The sequence below is a fragment of the Bombus pascuorum genome, chromosome 4 (assembly GCF_905332965.1).
Source record: "Bombus pascuorum chromosome 4, iyBomPasc1.1, whole genome shotgun sequence".
NCBI classification, from domain to species: domain Eukaryota; kingdom Metazoa; phylum Arthropoda; class Insecta; order Hymenoptera; family Apidae; genus Bombus; species Bombus pascuorum.
In genome coordinates this window covers 2,383,430-2,401,680 of record NC_083491.1, presented here as the reverse complement: position 1 = coordinate 2,401,680, position 18,251 = coordinate 2,383,430, and the positions used below count along the sequence as shown (strand labels likewise).

The 18,251-nt window shown below is 36.4% G+C and overlaps 1 protein-coding gene across 3 annotated transcripts in view; it reads left to right on the top strand.

Annotated features, from left to right (window-relative positions):
- The first annotated feature begins 918 nt into the window (after nucleotides 1-918).
- Nucleotides 919-18,251, top strand: part of LOC132906536 (ammonium transporter Rh type B) — a 44,104-nt gene continuing 26,771 nt past the window's right edge. The window contains exons 1-3 of one of the 3 annotated variants that reach the window (XM_060958819.1): nucleotides 919-1,108; nucleotides 13,781-13,919; nucleotides 15,360-15,419. In XM_060958819.1, coding sequence (XP_060814802.1) covers nucleotides 13,784-13,919; nucleotides 15,360-15,419 — 196 coding nt within the window. In that variant the 5' untranslated portion in view covers nucleotides 919-1,108; nucleotides 13,781-13,783. Of the gene's footprint in view, nucleotides 1,109-11,099; nucleotides 11,291-13,780; nucleotides 13,920-15,359; nucleotides 15,420-18,251 lie in introns of those variants that run through there. The other 2 variants (XM_060958818.1, XM_060958821.1) reach the window with 2 other exon arrangements.

Below are 18,251 nucleotides of genomic sequence, written 5' to 3'. Positions count from 1 at the left end.
TATTCATTACTCTATAGATTACTTATAGGATCATGGGTTACTACCTAAGTCTAGTCTGAAAGTAACTGGCCAACGATCAACGATTCTTGCACACGTTGTTAATTACATCACTCGCTTGTATACATCAGGTTCTGTAGTTATGTTTATTATTTCAACATAAACATTGTGTCTTCCACAGATTATTAATCTCAACTTCAAGATTAAATTCTTACAATAAATAATGAAATTAGTAAATCGCACGTGATTCTATAATCTGTTTATCCTACGACAAACGTGCATTCGCTAATTCCATGTCTGATGCGCGTTTAAGTGGCATATTTATTCCGTGAATCACGCGACTAATTTCGAAATAATGTTAACGCGTTAAATCCATAGCATTTTTGTTTAACCTGGTTAAAATATCTTGAAAATATTTCGTTCTCGGTTCTTATCTATTACTATTTTTGTTCCCTTGGTTTTTTGATTCCTACGTAATGTTTATAATTTTATTGAAATATATGTGTATTATACGAGACTTTTTATCGGTTAAAAAGACATTTTAGCATTAACTTGGTAAACTTTGAAGCACGCGATAATCGACTTCCTGAGACTCGAGCGAAGCTGTCCCAATTTCAACTGTTCGTCGCAATACATAATCGTCTGAGTATACACGATCACCCATCGATTCGTGTTCCAACGCAAATCGATCGCGTGTCATCCGTCGGCATTGAACGACTGTTTGCTCCGAGTACGTGCTTGTCCGTCTTCGAGAGAACAACCCAACGATTTCGTGCGATACCATCGATCTTGACGAAAGTTTCTCTAGAAAAAGTACACCTTGATTTACCCGAATTTTTCAACTTATTCTCCCTCATAAATCTATTTTATCGTTCGCTTCTCTCATCTTTCTGACTTCTCCTTCGTTGTTTTAATTTTAATTCGACAAAATTTAGCAATTCTAATTGTTCGTAACTGTAATTCGTGAAATTGGCCGAGGCATCGATTCGCGAGTGGCAAACGAAGGACCGGTTTTAGCGTGAATTTAGAGCGAACGAGAAGTAGCCGATATGACGGCATAAATTACTACGGAGTGGCTCGCTTCCATCCAAGGCTTTTCTACAGAGACACGGTAAGCACGCTGGGAAATGTGTTCCCGTAAGTAGCTCATAAATATAATAAATATCTCCGTGTTCGATTACCGGGCCAACGATGTCGCGAATTTATGGATCTACATCGATCAACTCCGGTGAATTGCCTGTTTTCCGCTTCATAGAGGGAGAAATTCTATCATCTATAGCTCTACGGTTACAATCCATGAAGCAATTCTATGGATCTTAAAACTCACTAGTGGGAAACCTGGGAAATTTTCTATGGACGGTGACGTTTCTCACGCGGAACTAATATTATTCCGGTATCGACGACTCCACAGAAACCTATTCTATATCAGTTCTTCGAGTTCTCAACGAGAACTCTAGAAAATTCTATAGACGTTGAAATTCCTCCTTGGTGCGAAAAATACTCGAAGATCGTACCAATAAAATTCCAATATTTGTAATCCTTAAATCTTGAATGAGATTTCCCTCGCTCGATCAACTAGAAGTTTCGTTAAACTGTAAATTACGAAATCTCGAAATTCGTTGCTCGTCGACTATCCATTAAAGATTCTGCTAAATTTCTATTGCAAGTAGAATTAAAGCTTTATATTTCGTAATAAATATTGATATTTTATAATAATGACGTAAAAGAAAAAACAAGATAGTAAGATGAAATTTACAAGAATTATACTTTTACTCGATATATTACATCGTCGCGATTTGCTTAATTCGAAATTCCTTAAGTTCTTTATTTACACGCTAAACTGTTATGTTAAATTTCTATGGAAAGTAGAATTAAACCTTTATATTTCGTAATAATGACGTAAAAGAAGATCGTATTGGAGAAAAAACAAGATAGTAAGATGAAATTTACAAGAATTACGCTTTTACTTGATATAATATTATTGCTTAACTCGAAATTCCTTAAGTTCGTTATTTATACGCTAAATCATTATGCTAAATTTCTATTGCAAGTAGAAATAAATCTTTATATTTCGTAATAATGACCTAAAAGAAGATCGTATTGGAGAAAAAACAAGATAGTAAGATGAAATTTACAAGAATTATACTTTTACTCGATATATTGCATCATCGCGATTTGCTTAACTCGAAATTCCTTAAGTTCGTTATTTATACGCTAAATCATTATGCTAAATTTCTATTGCAAGTAGAAATAAATCTTTATATTTCGTAATAAATATTGATATTTCATAATAATGACGTAAAAGAAAAAACAAGATAGTAAGATAAAATTTACAAGAATTACACTTTTACTCGATATATTACATCGTCGTGATTTGCTTAACTCGAATTTCCTTAAGTTCGTTATTTACACGCTAAATCATTATGCTAAATTTCTATTGCAAGTAGAATTAAACCTTTATATTTCGTAATAAATATTGATATTTCATAATAATGACGTAAAAGAAAAAACAAGATAGTAAGATAAAATTTACAAGAATTACGCTTTTACTTGATATGTTACATCGTCGCGATTTGCTTAACTCGAAATTCCTTAAGTTCGTTATTTACACGCTAAACCGTTATGCTAAATTTCTATAGCAAGTAGAATTAAACCTTTATATTTCGTAATAATGACGTAAAAGAAGATCGTATTGGAGAAAAAACAAGATAGTAAGATGAAATTTACAAGAATTACGCTTTTACTTGATATATTACATCGTCGTGATTTGCTTAATTCGAAATTCCTTAAGTTCGTTATTTACACGCTAAACTGTTATGCTAAATTGCTATTGCAAATAGAATTAAATCTTTATATTTCGTAATAAATATTGATATTCTATAATAATGACGTAAAAGAAAAAACAAAATAGTAAGATGAAATTTACAAGAATTACGCTTTTACTTGATATATTACATCGTCGCGATTTGCTTAACTCGAAATTCCTTAAGTTCGTTATTTACACGCTAAATCGTTAAAAGTTCCAATAAATCTCCACTCTAGTCGGAGTTGAATTAATCTCTTATTATTAATGACGTGTCGGTCATCAGAATTACACCGTTACATTATGTATCGCGTGGTTCTGGTTTGTCTAACTTGAAATCCACCTAAATCGTAAATGTACCTCCACATAACAGGAGATCTTTAACCCCATTACTCGTGGACCAGACTGTGCACGCATCGAGCGCTACGGAGATTAAGTGAAACCAGACTCTCGAAAGCATCAACACGCAGAACGTCGGCTGTAAATTACAGCGAGTTATACAGGAGGGAGCTAAAGCCGCGGTAATTGGTCCGCATTTACAGATTCGATTTAATTTATCTCAGCTGCGCATATCGATCTCCCCTGCTCAATTAACGATACAAGTATAATACCTCGAAACTAACCGTATCGAAATCGCAATCATCGACTGCAAACCAGACGTTTCCACGTCGTAACGATCTTCACCTCCTAAATGAATCGTAACTCTGTTAGCGACGTTGTAACGTTGTTTTCGATATCGCGCGTTATTTTGAATAACCGTCGCGTTCAAAATTTTCACGTTCATAAAATTTCAGAAGATTTCGTAGAATTATCGTTTAGCGAGTTAACGTTTGCGAATTGATTCGAGGAATATTTGATATCTCGTTGGATATACGGTAAAAATTTCACGAAATTTTATTCGTCGATGGATAACGAAGGACACGAAGTACTTGATGTCGGAATTTCTGAAATTCAGAAACGTTAGATTCGACGTGTAGTTGATGATAAATATGTAAAAAGCCATCGTCGCGCAAGTATCTTGCAACGGTATTCTTTCGCCTCGAGAATTCCTCCGTCTCGCAGCAAGAAACCTTTTCACTCGCAATCATTCTTGGAAGGATTTCTCGCAACACGCGCAATGCAACTCCATTCTTCTCGGCCACTTGTTAAAAGCGTCTAAAAGGGCCCTTTTATAATTCACCTATTCCCAATGGCGCTGCAGTTAGAAAAGCATTCTGCGTCGCTAAGAATTTCATTAATTTCCTTCCCCCTTTTTTTCTTTTCCAACCAAACGTTCTTTTACGCTGGAGAAATCGAGCTTCCATTTCGTTTCTCTTGGAAACGAAACGATGTAACTTCTTCAGAAACGGAAATTTATCAAGGCAACGGAGGAAGATAATTATTTGCTGCTTTCTTTTTTAAGAAAATCAACAACGCAACGAGATACTAAGCGAAGAATTATTGTATAAAAATAATTAAACTATCAGCGAGGTAAACTGACGCGTCAATACAGAGAATGTAAACAACGTTTTCAACAAATATTTGAACAAAAATTTTGGAAAATTTCATCGTACTAGAAACAAAAAATGTGCTTACACGTACCACCTGCGCCTGTTTAAACAGTGCTTATAATTTTTATCTTGGAAATTTTCTTCCATCTGCAATTTCCGATTCGGTAAATATATGTATATCGCGTGACTAATCTTGTATAGCGTGTATAACAATTGAAGTTATCTTAACGAACAACATATTGCGTTATAAATAAAATTGTATAAAAAAACTCGCGATTCCACGAAATTCCACTTGAGAGGATTAATATTACGAGTAAAATTGCATAGCGCTACGTTCGAAATATTTAAAAGGACCGTGTATTTGAACGAATACTTTGAAATCTTTTCATCAACTTCATTTAAAACTACAAAAATTATTTAAACCGCACGGTATTCCTTTTCGTATGAAGAAACTCGTATTACGTGTAATAATCCTTTCTTATATTTTCAACTATTTACGACGTGCCTCCAGCGTATCTAGTTACAAAAGAAACACCCTGTGTAGAATGAGATTGAAGAACACGATTACGATAGAGACATCTGGCACGGGGGAAACAAAATGAAAAATATCGAGTAACGGCGTTCACCTTTTTCATTTCGAGGCTCGTTGACAAACGTCGAAAACACTCTCCCGTTGAATCGCTGCATTTGAAGTCGCGGTTCGAATATAATTAGCCACGAACGATTCGCGGATGAAAGACCGATGGAGTCGACCGATGGCGACCGCTCGATTGCCTCGATTCAATCTCACTTCCGGTAAATCGTGCCACGACTGCGGATCCGTGGAGAGAATTTAAAAAAAAACCTACTGGAATTCGCGAGAAAGAGATGGACCGCGAAAAAATGTCATTTGACGATTTTTGACAGAGACTTTTTCCTGTGTTTGTTATAATGCGAGAAATTTGAGAAGGATTAGAAAAATAATTTTAAAAATCGCATCACGAACGATAGATTGGAACGTTACGATCTGAAGACGTCGTTGGAATGTTAGAATATTGAAAAATCCTGCAAGTATGAAAATTTTGAGAAAATTGGAAAATTGCTCGCGATGAAGGGAAATGGAAATACGATGCTAATAAGGTGCGCTCCGGCCAAAGGAAAATAATTCTGCCGTGAAAACCACGTATTATTTCAAGAAATCAACTTACGTAAAGAATAATAAACATAATAAACGAAATTACATGAATTCGCATGCAAAATAAATCTCGTGATATTACTGTAATAAAATACAATAAATATAAGTGTACAAGGTTACAGATAAAAAAAAGAAAAATTCTAAAAAAGGTTGAATAAGGAAGATTCAAAGGACGTTAAATATTTCGTTTCGAAAGTTTCACGATCTCCTGTTTACAGGGATGAAAGTTGCACTAACGATCCGGAGGAAACGCGAGCTTCGCAGGAAAGAAAAAGAGAAGAGATAACATAGCGCAAAGGAAATCGTTGGGTGAAAGAGCGATTAGCCGATTAATTTATCATTGAACGATCGGTCGTCGAACACGAGTCCAAAAATCTCCAAAAAGGTACAAACTCGACTGCATCTAGCATTCATAGCTTCGACATCCGCTTCCTCGGTCAAGAAAGAAATCTTCCTCTTGAGCGAAAGATCTTCTCGTCCTGAACTTCCATCTCGACTTCGTCCATGTTATTTCCACCATGTCCATCGTCTCGTCGTCTCGTTGACCTTCCCTCGCCGTTACGTGCGTAACACAGCGAACCAACCACTCGTCTTGCGCGTCATTAGCGTCCAGAGGACTGGACACAATAAATCCTCATTCTTAGCCGGCCTACTTTCAATTAGTAAGGCTAATTGTCGGCGATGATACAGTCGCCCGAGTGGTTTCGCGTTTCAACTTGAGGAATTCAACGCAACGTCGTGGGATCCTTGCTGCCCGCCTATTTCTGGAGAACTAAACGTGGTCATCCACGCAGAATTATGTAAAAGGACCAATTATCGCTAATTCACGCAGTTTATATAAACCTGTTGTACGTTCTTGTCGGATTATTGTCGTGTTCTGTGCTGTGTGCGGAAATCGTGTTTTCCTTTTTTCGTTTTCTTTTCTTTTTTGTGTCTGGGGAAGATCAACGGAGATTCCTTGACGAGGCTACTCGAGGTTCGAGATTAGTAGACTGCGGGTGTTCATGCGTTTATGGGAAATTTATTGTGTGAAAACGTGTAAAGAATGAAAGGGCAAATAGGAATATTATAAAGCTTAACTTTAAGAGCGTTTTTCCCTTAGAGCGTGAAATTTCTGTTTAAATTCTATTTCTTTAATTGCGTCCGTTAATGTAAATATGCAGAAAATCTATCGATTACATTGAACAACGTGAATTTGACGGTTTGGTCGAAAGGGTAGAAACAAAATGGATAACGAAAGAACCGATCAGTAGTTTGGATGTTTGGTAGAAGAAGTTTATTCGATTAAACGTAGAGAACGATTGACCGGATAAGTTAATGACCGAATAAGGGCAGATTACTGTGTATTTTGTTCTCAGTCTGTTGCGTATCGTAGATTTTTCAAGGTAAATTTCAGGCTAAATTTTTTCCCTCTAAATTGAGATTTATTTTGTCGTTAGTTACATTAATGAGAAGGTATTTGGAACAAGGTAGCTATACGAAACGCTCCATAAAAGGAAATTAAGCGTTGTAAACGTTTTTCTGACAGACAAGGAACGGGATTAAAATGCAATTTCTTTCCTAGCTTTCTGTATTCTATTTCCGCAATGAAATTTTCCACTCTTTAGGATCGTGCTTTACGACGACTGTAAAGTGTATCATAGCCTATCGTAGTATCATAGCGTCTGTCATAATATGTTACACCGTTTCAAATAGTCTTCAAATATCTTACCAAATGATTTAGTTTCCTTGAAAATGTTTAATAAATACTTGGTTCTGCGTATTTTCTAGCAGATTTCATCGTAAAAATTCCTTACCAGCAAAGATAAAGCAAGCTGATTTAGATAAATACAAATAATCAACGACGTAATACGCGAAAGTGACGAGAAGAAGAAGGGGATGACGATAAATCGAATGATTTAAACGAGTCCGTGTGGTCGTTCGATGAAAAGGAAATTCGATTTCTTCGCTGTGCGGTCAAGGAAATATCTTGTGTGAGCCGAGAGGTTCGTAGAGAAGCAAATTGATTTTCGTGTACCTTATCCAACCCTTGCGAAGACGTGGAACGGTCCTGGTTAGCGAAAAATAGAGGCGAAAAAATGAAGAAAGAAGGACGGCGGATGCTAGTTACTCGAGCTCATCGTTATTCTAAAAAAGCATCCGCGAGCTCTAAGATAAATCGCATAATTTATGAAAGCAGCTTCCGTATAATCCTCTGCAGTGTCTGCAGCCGTGATTTGCTTCTGTTTCCATCGGAAACCCATTCCACTGGCAGAGTTTTCCACGTGGAAATAATTGTGCCGCTCACAAATCAAGCCCTGCCCTCCTTTCGCCATAAAGGAACGACGATTGAGACAAAGGGATTGGCTTGCTTCTTCCACGTGTTAGCAGCTATTCGCTATGCAAAACGAGCAACACAGGTAATTTTGTGTTTCTTCGGTGTTGCTTCCTTTCATACTAATTTTCGTATCGAATATCCTCGAAGTACCTGCCGCAGTATATTTAAAGAACTCGGAAGAACAATTCATTTGAGAAATTTGTAAATGAGAGCATTAACGATGGAACTAACAGAGTAGTCGGAATAATCGAATGATTTCGAAGAGAATTTTTCATGATCCGAATGATCTTTTTCTAGAGTATACGGATAATAATTTGTTTTCTTCTTTTCCATCGTGTATTATCTTATCGTGTGTTTTTCATTTTCATTTGATACAAATTTTTTATTTCGGTCGTTAATAGAATTCTAATGTTAATAGAGAATTGTTTTTAGCGCTGATTGGGATAAAAGAATTGGCTTGGTTTCCGACATTCTGGCATTCGTTTGTTATGCGAATCTACAGAGGAAATTTCTTTTTCCATCGATACTAGTTCCTGCAACGCTAATTTCGATACTGCATATCTTTGAAGTATTAATGCGTTTAATGGACTTAGGGAAAGAATAAACAATGAGTATGTTCGAGTTGAAAAATTCGTGAGTCTCCAGTCTCGATATTTCGGCTGTTAGAGTGGTCAAAATTACGAGTTTATTATTTTTCATAGAAAATTTGTAAATTCACAACGATTAATTTCTGCGGATCTCTCTGTCCGTGTCGATTTTTTAGTTTCCATCGTTTTAATTGTAAAGTGGTTTGATATTTTTAACATCTGCGCAACAGTAGAATATTTCTGAAAGAATACACAGATAGAATAACATTTTTTCGTGCTTTCTAGGCGTGGAATTTTTTGTAGTATATCGTACAAAAATATAAAAGATAGGAAAAAATAATTTTTAGAAAAAGGGGACAATTTAATCAAGAGTTGGTGAGTTCCTCTATTCTATTCGACATACAGCAACGTAATACCTGTTTTTGTCGGGTATTGATTTTTATGCGATTTAAAAAGAAAGGAACAACAGAAGAGAGAAAGCAAAATGGTAATAGCAAGAGAAAAAGGAATGTTTTGGGTAAAGGTTTGAGTTACGAGTTCCATATTTTTCCGGCGGGCCGGAATCACGCAAGTTTTTCAGCCTCTCCAGTCGATTTTCCATTGAATTCGAGAGCTTCCTCGCATACAGATATCGATATTTTTCTTTTCTCTCTATTTATTTTTTTGCTTGTTTTTTCCGCATTGTACGAAAGATCGAAGGAGGACAGTATCTAACGTTTCGCTTCTGAGCGCCATTAAAATCTTCTATACAGTAAATGCATTTAAATAATGAGAATTCAAAAGATAGAAGTTCTTATTATACTTTTAATAAAAATAGGTCGCGATATCTTCTTTCGTCCTTGTTTTAACCCATCAGGAGTTCAGCAATATAATAATACAGAGAAATTGATTAAACGTGATATTATCGAAGGAACAACGAGCGACGAAGCTCTGAGTGTTTGACAATTAAAACATTGTTTAAACAAGGAAATTAAAGAATTGGGTAGTTGGAAGAATAGTTAAATTAGATATCGATTAGAATATCGTCAATTAAAAATTATTTCTACAAAATTATAATTATTATCGTTCAATCCATTCACCGTTGCGTTACAAAAATTAAATAGACCAGATATGCTATACATGTTTTTAACTATAAAATATTCGATCGCGACGATTTAATTCGTTGTTTTCAAAAAATTACAAAGAAATCTATCATCTCGTTTCGTTATTCCGTATGAAGTTGTTCACATAGGATCGTTCAGTCACGATTTCATTCCTAATACATTCGATTGCTATTTCGTTTGACGCTCGCGTGACACTTTTTGCATCGTCGACGAGAAACCGCCTCTCGAATCGTCGACGAACAATCGAACGTTAGTTTGCGGTTACGAGTTAATCGCGTAATAACAATAGCCGATTGACTTTCCGTTTTATTGATTGTTCGCTCGCCGAACGAAAACAATATCGTGCGATTTAAAAGAGGGAAACGTGAAAAAGGTTGGCAGGAAAAGAATAAAATAAATTAAAATTCAAGAATCTTTGCAGAAAGAATTTAATAGCACGTTTTACGATACTCCACATTTTTGAAATAATTTCCAACTTTTCCAAAGTATTGGAATCCGCGCAAACACTCGCAGTTCAATTCCAACTAAGATTTAATTCGATCAAATTTCAGTCTTACGCGACTTAAAGGAGAATTAAGACTAATTTCACTACTCATTGCGCGTTAATTAATCACTGGAGCTGCAAGTACGCGGCACGAACAACGCGTTCGAGAAATCGTTTGCCGGTCAAACGTCCCACGATGAAATATTAGGCGTGAACGTTTCCAACGATCCTTTCTCACTTCCTTTCTGAACTGTACGAGAAATCGATTAACACCAGGCAAGACTGGATAACAACGTTTCTATCGAACGGATCGCCTCCGTTGAAAAACGCTATACGTTAGCTTCGCGACACTGTTCGCGCGTCAAACGTGTCGGCATTAAGGGAATGGCGTATATCCGTTGGGGAGATTTAGACGACGAGGTCAATCAGGATCAATCGTGATGTAATTGGATCGTCCATCGTAGAAACGGATAAACAATATCGGGAACGAGCCGATATATCGGCCGAGAATCGTTGATTTCACGACAGATACTTTTGTCCCTCTGTGTGTGATTCTTCTACAAACCGCTTGGTATATCGCGAAACTGTCGTTCGTGTGTTTATTGGGAAATAGGATTTGATGGGTTACCGATAGCAAACCAATGTATTTTTAGGTTGTTACAGTAATAAGCGTCGTTTCGGGACAAATGGTATCGATAGAGGTGTAATTTCTTTTAAAGTAAATAGTTTTATTCGAAGAAAAAATCTTAATTGGAACTTCTTTTTGCGATTGTGTTAGGTTCTATTGTTTCGTAATAAATATCATTTCCAAATAAAGAATCGATAGATACTTATCTTAATTTCTATTTCTTCTTTTCTAAATTTAAAACTTGATAAAATTGACAAATGGCATTGTATTATAGAATATTAAGTATTATAAAATTATCGTGATGTAAAATATAAACCTTAAATAATGTAACGCAAAATTGCGAAATCTATCCTTTCTCCAAACCGTTCAGAGAATTCACAACCTCGAGAGACAAGAATTTATTCGAACGACCAGAGAGTCCTTTTAAACGCGCGCGCCTAACTATCATCGTTACGTCGTTTATAGTCATCGTTGCATCGATCTTTGCCCCGGCACAGTCATTCGTCAGCGTCGTTCGAATTAAGATAGCCTGGTCGGGGAACACGATCTGCTCCATTTAGACGAACAGTTCTTGGCGAAACGAAATTGTGAAATAATAAAATATCTGTCGCGTCAGGAGAGAACTATGAGTTGATCGACGGCCAGTGAAGGGTGAAACGAGCTTTTTACAACCGGCCGCAAGTTACAAAGCTATCTAAATCAAAATGGTAAAAATATCGCCTGAACGATGTCGCCGCGAACCACGGTGCCATCGTGAAATTTGAATACGAATTGCTTCGGTGCATGATCGCAGCTTTGGATCGATTTGTTCTTCGTTAATCAGTCTTTTTCCAAGCATGTGCACAACGTGATATTACGTGTAAAGTTACGTGATAAAAGTGGAAATTTTCTTCGTGGAAAACCTTTCTTCTTAAGAGAATTTAAATTAAGAAATTATCTTCATCGCGAGAAACCCAGAAGAACAAGTAATTCAAGGATCGAGTTAACTCGTCCTCTTTGGTTAACAGATTATTCGTCAAGCGATTTCGAAATCGAAAAGTCGACGAATTTGCGTTTACAAGTTCCTCCATATACAGCAAGATACGAGTATTGGAGTCGGAGAGTAGAATAAACAACGAAATAACTTCGAAAAATAGAACAATTGTACGATAAAATATCATATAGCCATCATAGAGCTGTACTCGTTTCCTCGTTCTCGATATTTCTTCTCGCTAAACTTAAAATATTAGGTTGTCCGAAAAGTGTCTTTCTTTTACAGACACGTCTTTTACAACGATACGTCTTTGTACAAACGTGGAACCTAATCTGTCGAACGTTGTGACCCTTATTTTGATAGAACAAAATGGATCATACGTAATTCGATAAAATAATCTAAAACAGAAAATATTGCATCCATTATTTCCTTATAAAACGGAAGAAACTTTTCGGGCAACCTAATACAAATCATTTCCTCGTTCTTCCATTATCGTATCAAAGATTAATGGTATAGTCTCATAATACGCACCGAGTTTGATTATTCCGTGCAAAGTTCCTAAAACGTAGAAATCGACTCGAATAGCTGTATCTTACCTGAGAGAGGCGAAAAACCTGAAGCGGAACGAAATCCTCGATGAAATAACGTCTGCGTGTACGTATCGGGTTCGTTAATTTCATTCTTGCTGGTTGCGCGTTTCCCGCTTGCAATTATCGGCGGAAAATCAGCATCGAAAGATAAAACGATGAAAACGAATGGAGAGTGACAGAACTGGGAGCGACGCGACTGAAATTTCAGCTTTAACATTATATGATATCATTAAAGCGAGCAACATCTATCTGCATCGCTCACGTGCACGCAATTTGCCTTACAAATATTATCTCTGTAAACGATTAACGAATTATCGAGTTTTCCATCGTACCGCGCTTGTGATTTTTCTGCTTAAACCTTCGAATAATCGCAAGCATTATTTCCTCGTTTTCATCCTAGACGACCAACATTTTATATTTATAACACCGACTATGTACAATCTCACGAACCGTTGTATATTTCCTGACGATTTTTAAGAACAGATTATGAGGAAATTTCGATCTGTTACTGAGTGTACAGCTGCGATACGTGTAACAGTTTGAGATTGTCGAGGATATAACATTTGCTTATTGGAATTTCTGTTTATATCTATATTTGCTAATTAATTTGGTCGTAATATAATAGTGTAAATATGTTTATGGAGTGTATTTGCTGTCTTGTATCGGAACTTCGCTATTAGATTATAATTGATACGCAGAATATGTAGTACGATTGCAATATTGAGTTATCGAATGATTCGTATTGAACGGATTGATAAAAGATAGAGAATGACGTTTGTTTGAAGTAGAACTTTGTTGGAAAGATCGATTTTAAAAACGTACAGTACGAAACTGTAAATATATTCACCAACAGATAGTTGGAAATGTACTTGCAGTCGCACAGCAACGTCTCTGCCATCGTATTAGATATGATCGTAATAATTAGTCATTAATCATAATATTATTCGTGAATTATGTCCGGAACTTTCCTGCGAACCTTCGCAATTATACTACTCTTGCATTCTCTCTCTCTCTCTCATTTAATTACCTTCGTATAATCCCTCTACTATTTGCCACATCTATAATACCGTGTGACTTATACGAAATGATTTCTCGACTCGAAGAAATGTAACGAATGCTTCACAACAATAAACGCAGAACACTATTTTACGCAGCAGCACGACCTACACCACTCGCATTTCTACTTCTACACGTGATAACGGCACTGCAACATGTTTATGCACTGACGACAAATTTGAAGATACAGGAACATACTCGAACGCAACGTAATAAACGAACAAATGAAAAATATGGTATACAAAGTTATATAAAATATCTAAAGTGAAATAAATAAATAAAAGGTCCTAATCGAATCAAGTTTCCTGTATCGAAGTTACAGAGATATTCGCGGTCTGATAATAATAGCGAATATCGCTTGTTCCACGTAGCTAAGCGATCTACGGTAAATAACATTAATCGCTTCAACGATGGCACATTTATTCATAAACAAAGTTCAGATTTAAAAAAACGCTTAGACACGTACCCGGCCAATAACGTTCAGCTTACAAAAGACTTCTTAAGATGTGGCCGGTTATTAAAGCTAATGTTAATAAACATTTATCCAGTTTTCGCTAAATCCTTGCTTCTTTCATTAGGGAATGTTCTCCGTGCGTGAAAAGCAACAAGTATGCCAGCTGTTCTTCGTCCAAGTCGTCCTAATCGTCCTAATGGGCGCGTTGATGACGTACGGACCCGAGGCGGACGCTAATTCGCTAAAAAATCACGGACAGACAGGTCTGTATGAGTTCCATAAGAGAGTGCATACGAGCAACGAGTTATACTCGACGATGTAACTTATCACAGCGGCCAGTACGCCGTTATTATCGTTGAATATGTATCTCGTGACGTCGCGTCAAAAAATATACACGGTCATTGTACATTAATTTTGGAAAATTTTCATTCGTGATTCTCTTTACGATCCAATGATTACGACGCGAATAAATCTTGTGCAACAACGAGAATACGTAAATAAATGCGAATAACCTGCTTTTTCTAGCACATGACGTTCGTAAATGTTAATGGAATTGATAGTACAGATGGAATTTGAATAATTTTGTTTGGTTCTTTACAAAGCTTTTTTCTCGTAATGATCGAAACGTCGATTAAACGCAAAGAAATCGATAAAAGTTGGCGAGGTTAAATAACGTAGAAAATTTTGCAAAATGTAAAAATAGCTAACACGGAATATTCATTTTTAGTGATTTTATGGTATAGCGTATTTTGTTGGCAAATTGATCGTGGGACTGTGGAACCATCGTATCGCAAAGGGTTACGATTACCACTTTTTATTATTTACATAGGCAAAAATTTGATACTTCCAGTCCAATGACTTTCCTTTGTAAGCGTCAAGTATAAAAGGTAATTAAATATAAATGGTAGTACACGTTTCCTTTATCAGTCTAATTTTGTCTCGGTGAAGGAAGAAGGAAAGCATCCCAAGACGAAGAAACTGTCGCTTCTTCCTTCCTCCCTTACCATCAATCTACCATTATCTCTAGGCAAATTACAAGATACACCGGGTGAAATCAAACGAAGAAAGGAAAAGACAAGCGAACAAGATCCAGGAAGCAAACAATTACTCACCCTCGTCTCTGTTTCTCTTTACTTTTCTTTTTTTATTTCTTTACTCGGTCGCGAATAAAGTTGCGCCGTGTCGTGTCGCGATAAATTGAGAAGGAAACGATCTTCGCGTCGTATTTTCCTTAAATATCGTTTCGTATATTTCCTATGTAATTTTAAATGGCTGGACCCATTTTCTCCTTCGGTCACAATCGCAAAAAATAAATAGATCGAATTTCCATAAATATCCACAGTTGAACGACGAGTCGAAATACGAATGGAACTTGTACGTCGAATATCACACAGTTCGCGTTCCATCGTTCTAAATCAAAGTGTCACGAGAAATATACTGTTTTAAAGATCGTTAAAGTAACTTCTCTTGGAAGCATCGTTATCCTCTGGCAACGTTAACGTAGACCACCTTGAGCTACGTATCTTGAGCAAGGTTCGAAGAGCATCGAAGGAGAGAAAAAGCGAAGAACGTTTCCGTCGTTCCCGACGAAGGGAAAGTAACGAGAAAAGAAAGATGTCCCCCGGCATGGATCCGGTGGATATTCATAAAATTTCCACACCGTCGTGGCGTACATATAACTGAAGGAGTAATTAAACTTTCAGGCGACCACGGCCGGAAGCACGTCAAGAAACCGGATACGGACCCGTTACGAGTTTATCCGAGTGAGTATCCGAACGAATTTACTTAATTCCATATTTATATTCGCCCCGTGAGAAACGAATCCCGGAGAGCTCTGTCTTTGCCTTAACGAGAACGAACCTCGGCCTCGACTTTGAAGTCTAGCTTGTAACAAGTTCGGGGTTTATGGCTCCTCCACCTGTATACGCTATACTTTGGCAAACGGGGAATATGCAGAGTGTTAGAATTATGTTACGGCCCCGTAGCATAGGATCTTCTTTCATAAAAATGCTGATCTCGGTTTTATATTCAGCTTTTGTGTTCTTTGATTTATAACGCAGAACTTTCTGATTAGTTTCTGTATAATTATTAAGAAATTATGAAAAACTGAAAGGCAAGTACTAGCCTGTTAAATCTGCTTTTCTACCAAGAAAAAGGAAACGACGTGATGTTTGAAATGGCTCTCGAGTTCTTTACGATTTTCGTTATTTACAAAATAATTATATACGATCGCAAATATCCACATACAATATTTTAAATAAAAAAGCCACCGACGAGTATCGATCCGTAAACGAAAGTTTATGACGTCGTTTAAAAAGAGAAGGGGCAACCTTGAGCTTAAAAGAAACAAGGCTTTTCCTTTGTCGTTTGAAGTTGTTGAGATCTACTCCGTCTATACGTGGAATCTGAATTATCTAAACCGCATGAGAATAATTGATAACATATTCTTGTATAATAATTCTTCGCTTGAAACAATATTAACCCAAGTGATCGTTGCCTGCAAATCTAAAAAATCCGACTAACGCGTCGCAGAATTTCGACATCGATGGACCAAAATGGTCGTCTGCTTAATAATAAATCCATTCCGGTCATACTCTTTTGCGAGCTCTATTAATTTAATTCACTCTTTGACTCTGTCCGGTCGTTTATTCGAGGTCGGCCCGAATAATCCGTATGAATTCGTCCATTTACTTTGTCGCTTGGAGAATTTGAATAATGCCACGTTGATTTCATAGCTAATGTCTCCGTGAATAATTTTATCCAAGATATAAAATGCGATGAATTTTCGAGCGAGATCAGAACCAACCGATGAACAAAGACTTGGAAATCGAAATTTGGATTTTATTGAAATATTTTAATTAACGTCCAGATCGTGGAAATATTCTCCGTCTAAATATAAAGCTCCACGTATTTGTTTACTTCGTGATGATAATAAGAACGATGGCGTATAAAACAATTTATCGTGTGAATTGGTTTTTGATAGTTATGCGTAAAATAAGTAGTTTGTTAATTGCAATTTGTCTTAAAATTTCCAATGTGTCTTCATTTAGAAAGAACGCTGAGATTCGAAATGAAGAGAAAGAAGTTGCGATTAAAAAGATTATAAAAACAATTAACTTCCGCTAGATTTCACACAATAATTTCAACAAAGTTAACGAGAATTGTTTCACCGATATCTCCGCTAGTCTGGTTTGACAGGTATAAGAAGAAAATATAAAAGAAGACAACATGTAAAACACTTTCTAACCGGAAATATTCGCAACGTATGAAACTCGTGAAAATGGTAGCAGAGGCAACTCGCGCCGCGAAATAATAGAATTTGCGAGACTAGGATCGTAGTAGAGGCCGTTTAATTGGAGGCTGGGTACCAAAACGTAAGCACAGCCGGAAGTTAACAACCGCGCCGGCATTATCCGGCGAAGAACGACAGTGACTGGCGAGAACTTTCCAGGATCTGCTTTCACGCGCAGCGAAACGTATAAAACGCGAGTTTAGGTGTTCACCAGTGCCGTTTAGTCTTATAATTAGATTTTTCTTTGCTCGTAAATAATAAATGTTATATTAATATTTTCGAATCTGGAGTAAGAAACAGTTACATACCGATAACTTTACAAGATAGCGTGAAAAGTATTTTCTTTTAGAAAGCACGTAATCAGCCACGATAGTCTTTGTGCGTTACATAACGAGGCTATTTCTATTGAAACCAAATTACCAACTAAAACAAACCAAATCACTATAAGGAGTTGGTAGATATCGCGTCAAGAAAATCAACGAAGAATTACTTTGAAAACGGAAGAACAAGCTCAAAATGTAACATAATCTATAGCTCGAAAGTTGCGGATCGCAAACTTCTCTTTCGCAATTTTATAACTTTACGTTAAATAGGATGATTTGTAAACTTCCGATTTGTATAATTTATGAATTTCTGATAGAACTGTATTGCTAGTCGTTTAATTGCTCAACGAACGAAACCAATTTACTATCTATAGTTTTACTAATATGTTGGTTTCACCTTGAATAGTATAACCAACTGACTTTGTGAAAATTTTCTTCTGAAAAATTCGCTTTTATAATCGGACTGTATTATTCCTTAACTAACTACAGTTACTTGACTCGACTAACTTACTCGCGCAACTTTAATCTTCTCGATACGAGCGTCGGCTAAAGTCAACAATGCTCTACGCAGTCGCTCTCCTTAATCTCATTAATAATATTGCTTCAAATATACAAGAGATCATAAAAGATATAACTTGGAAAAAAAACGAAGCTGGCACCCTGCTGGGGGTAGCCACCCACATGCTATATTTATTCTTATTTCATTTTTTTTTCATCAATAAGATATAACACTTTACCAAATGTCCATAAGGACAAATTGTAAAAAACCAAAATAAAATAAAGAAATAAAAAAAAAAATATACAAGAGAGGGCCCATTTACCAATGTTTCAATTCTACCAATTGCTAGGAAAAACGTCGTCTCGCCAAACTGAAACCATAAATTACGAATATACCAAGATGTATCGAACGACACGTAAGCTCACACATAAACTCACATATTAGGTTGTCCGAAAGGTTTCTTTCGTTTCATAAGGTGAAA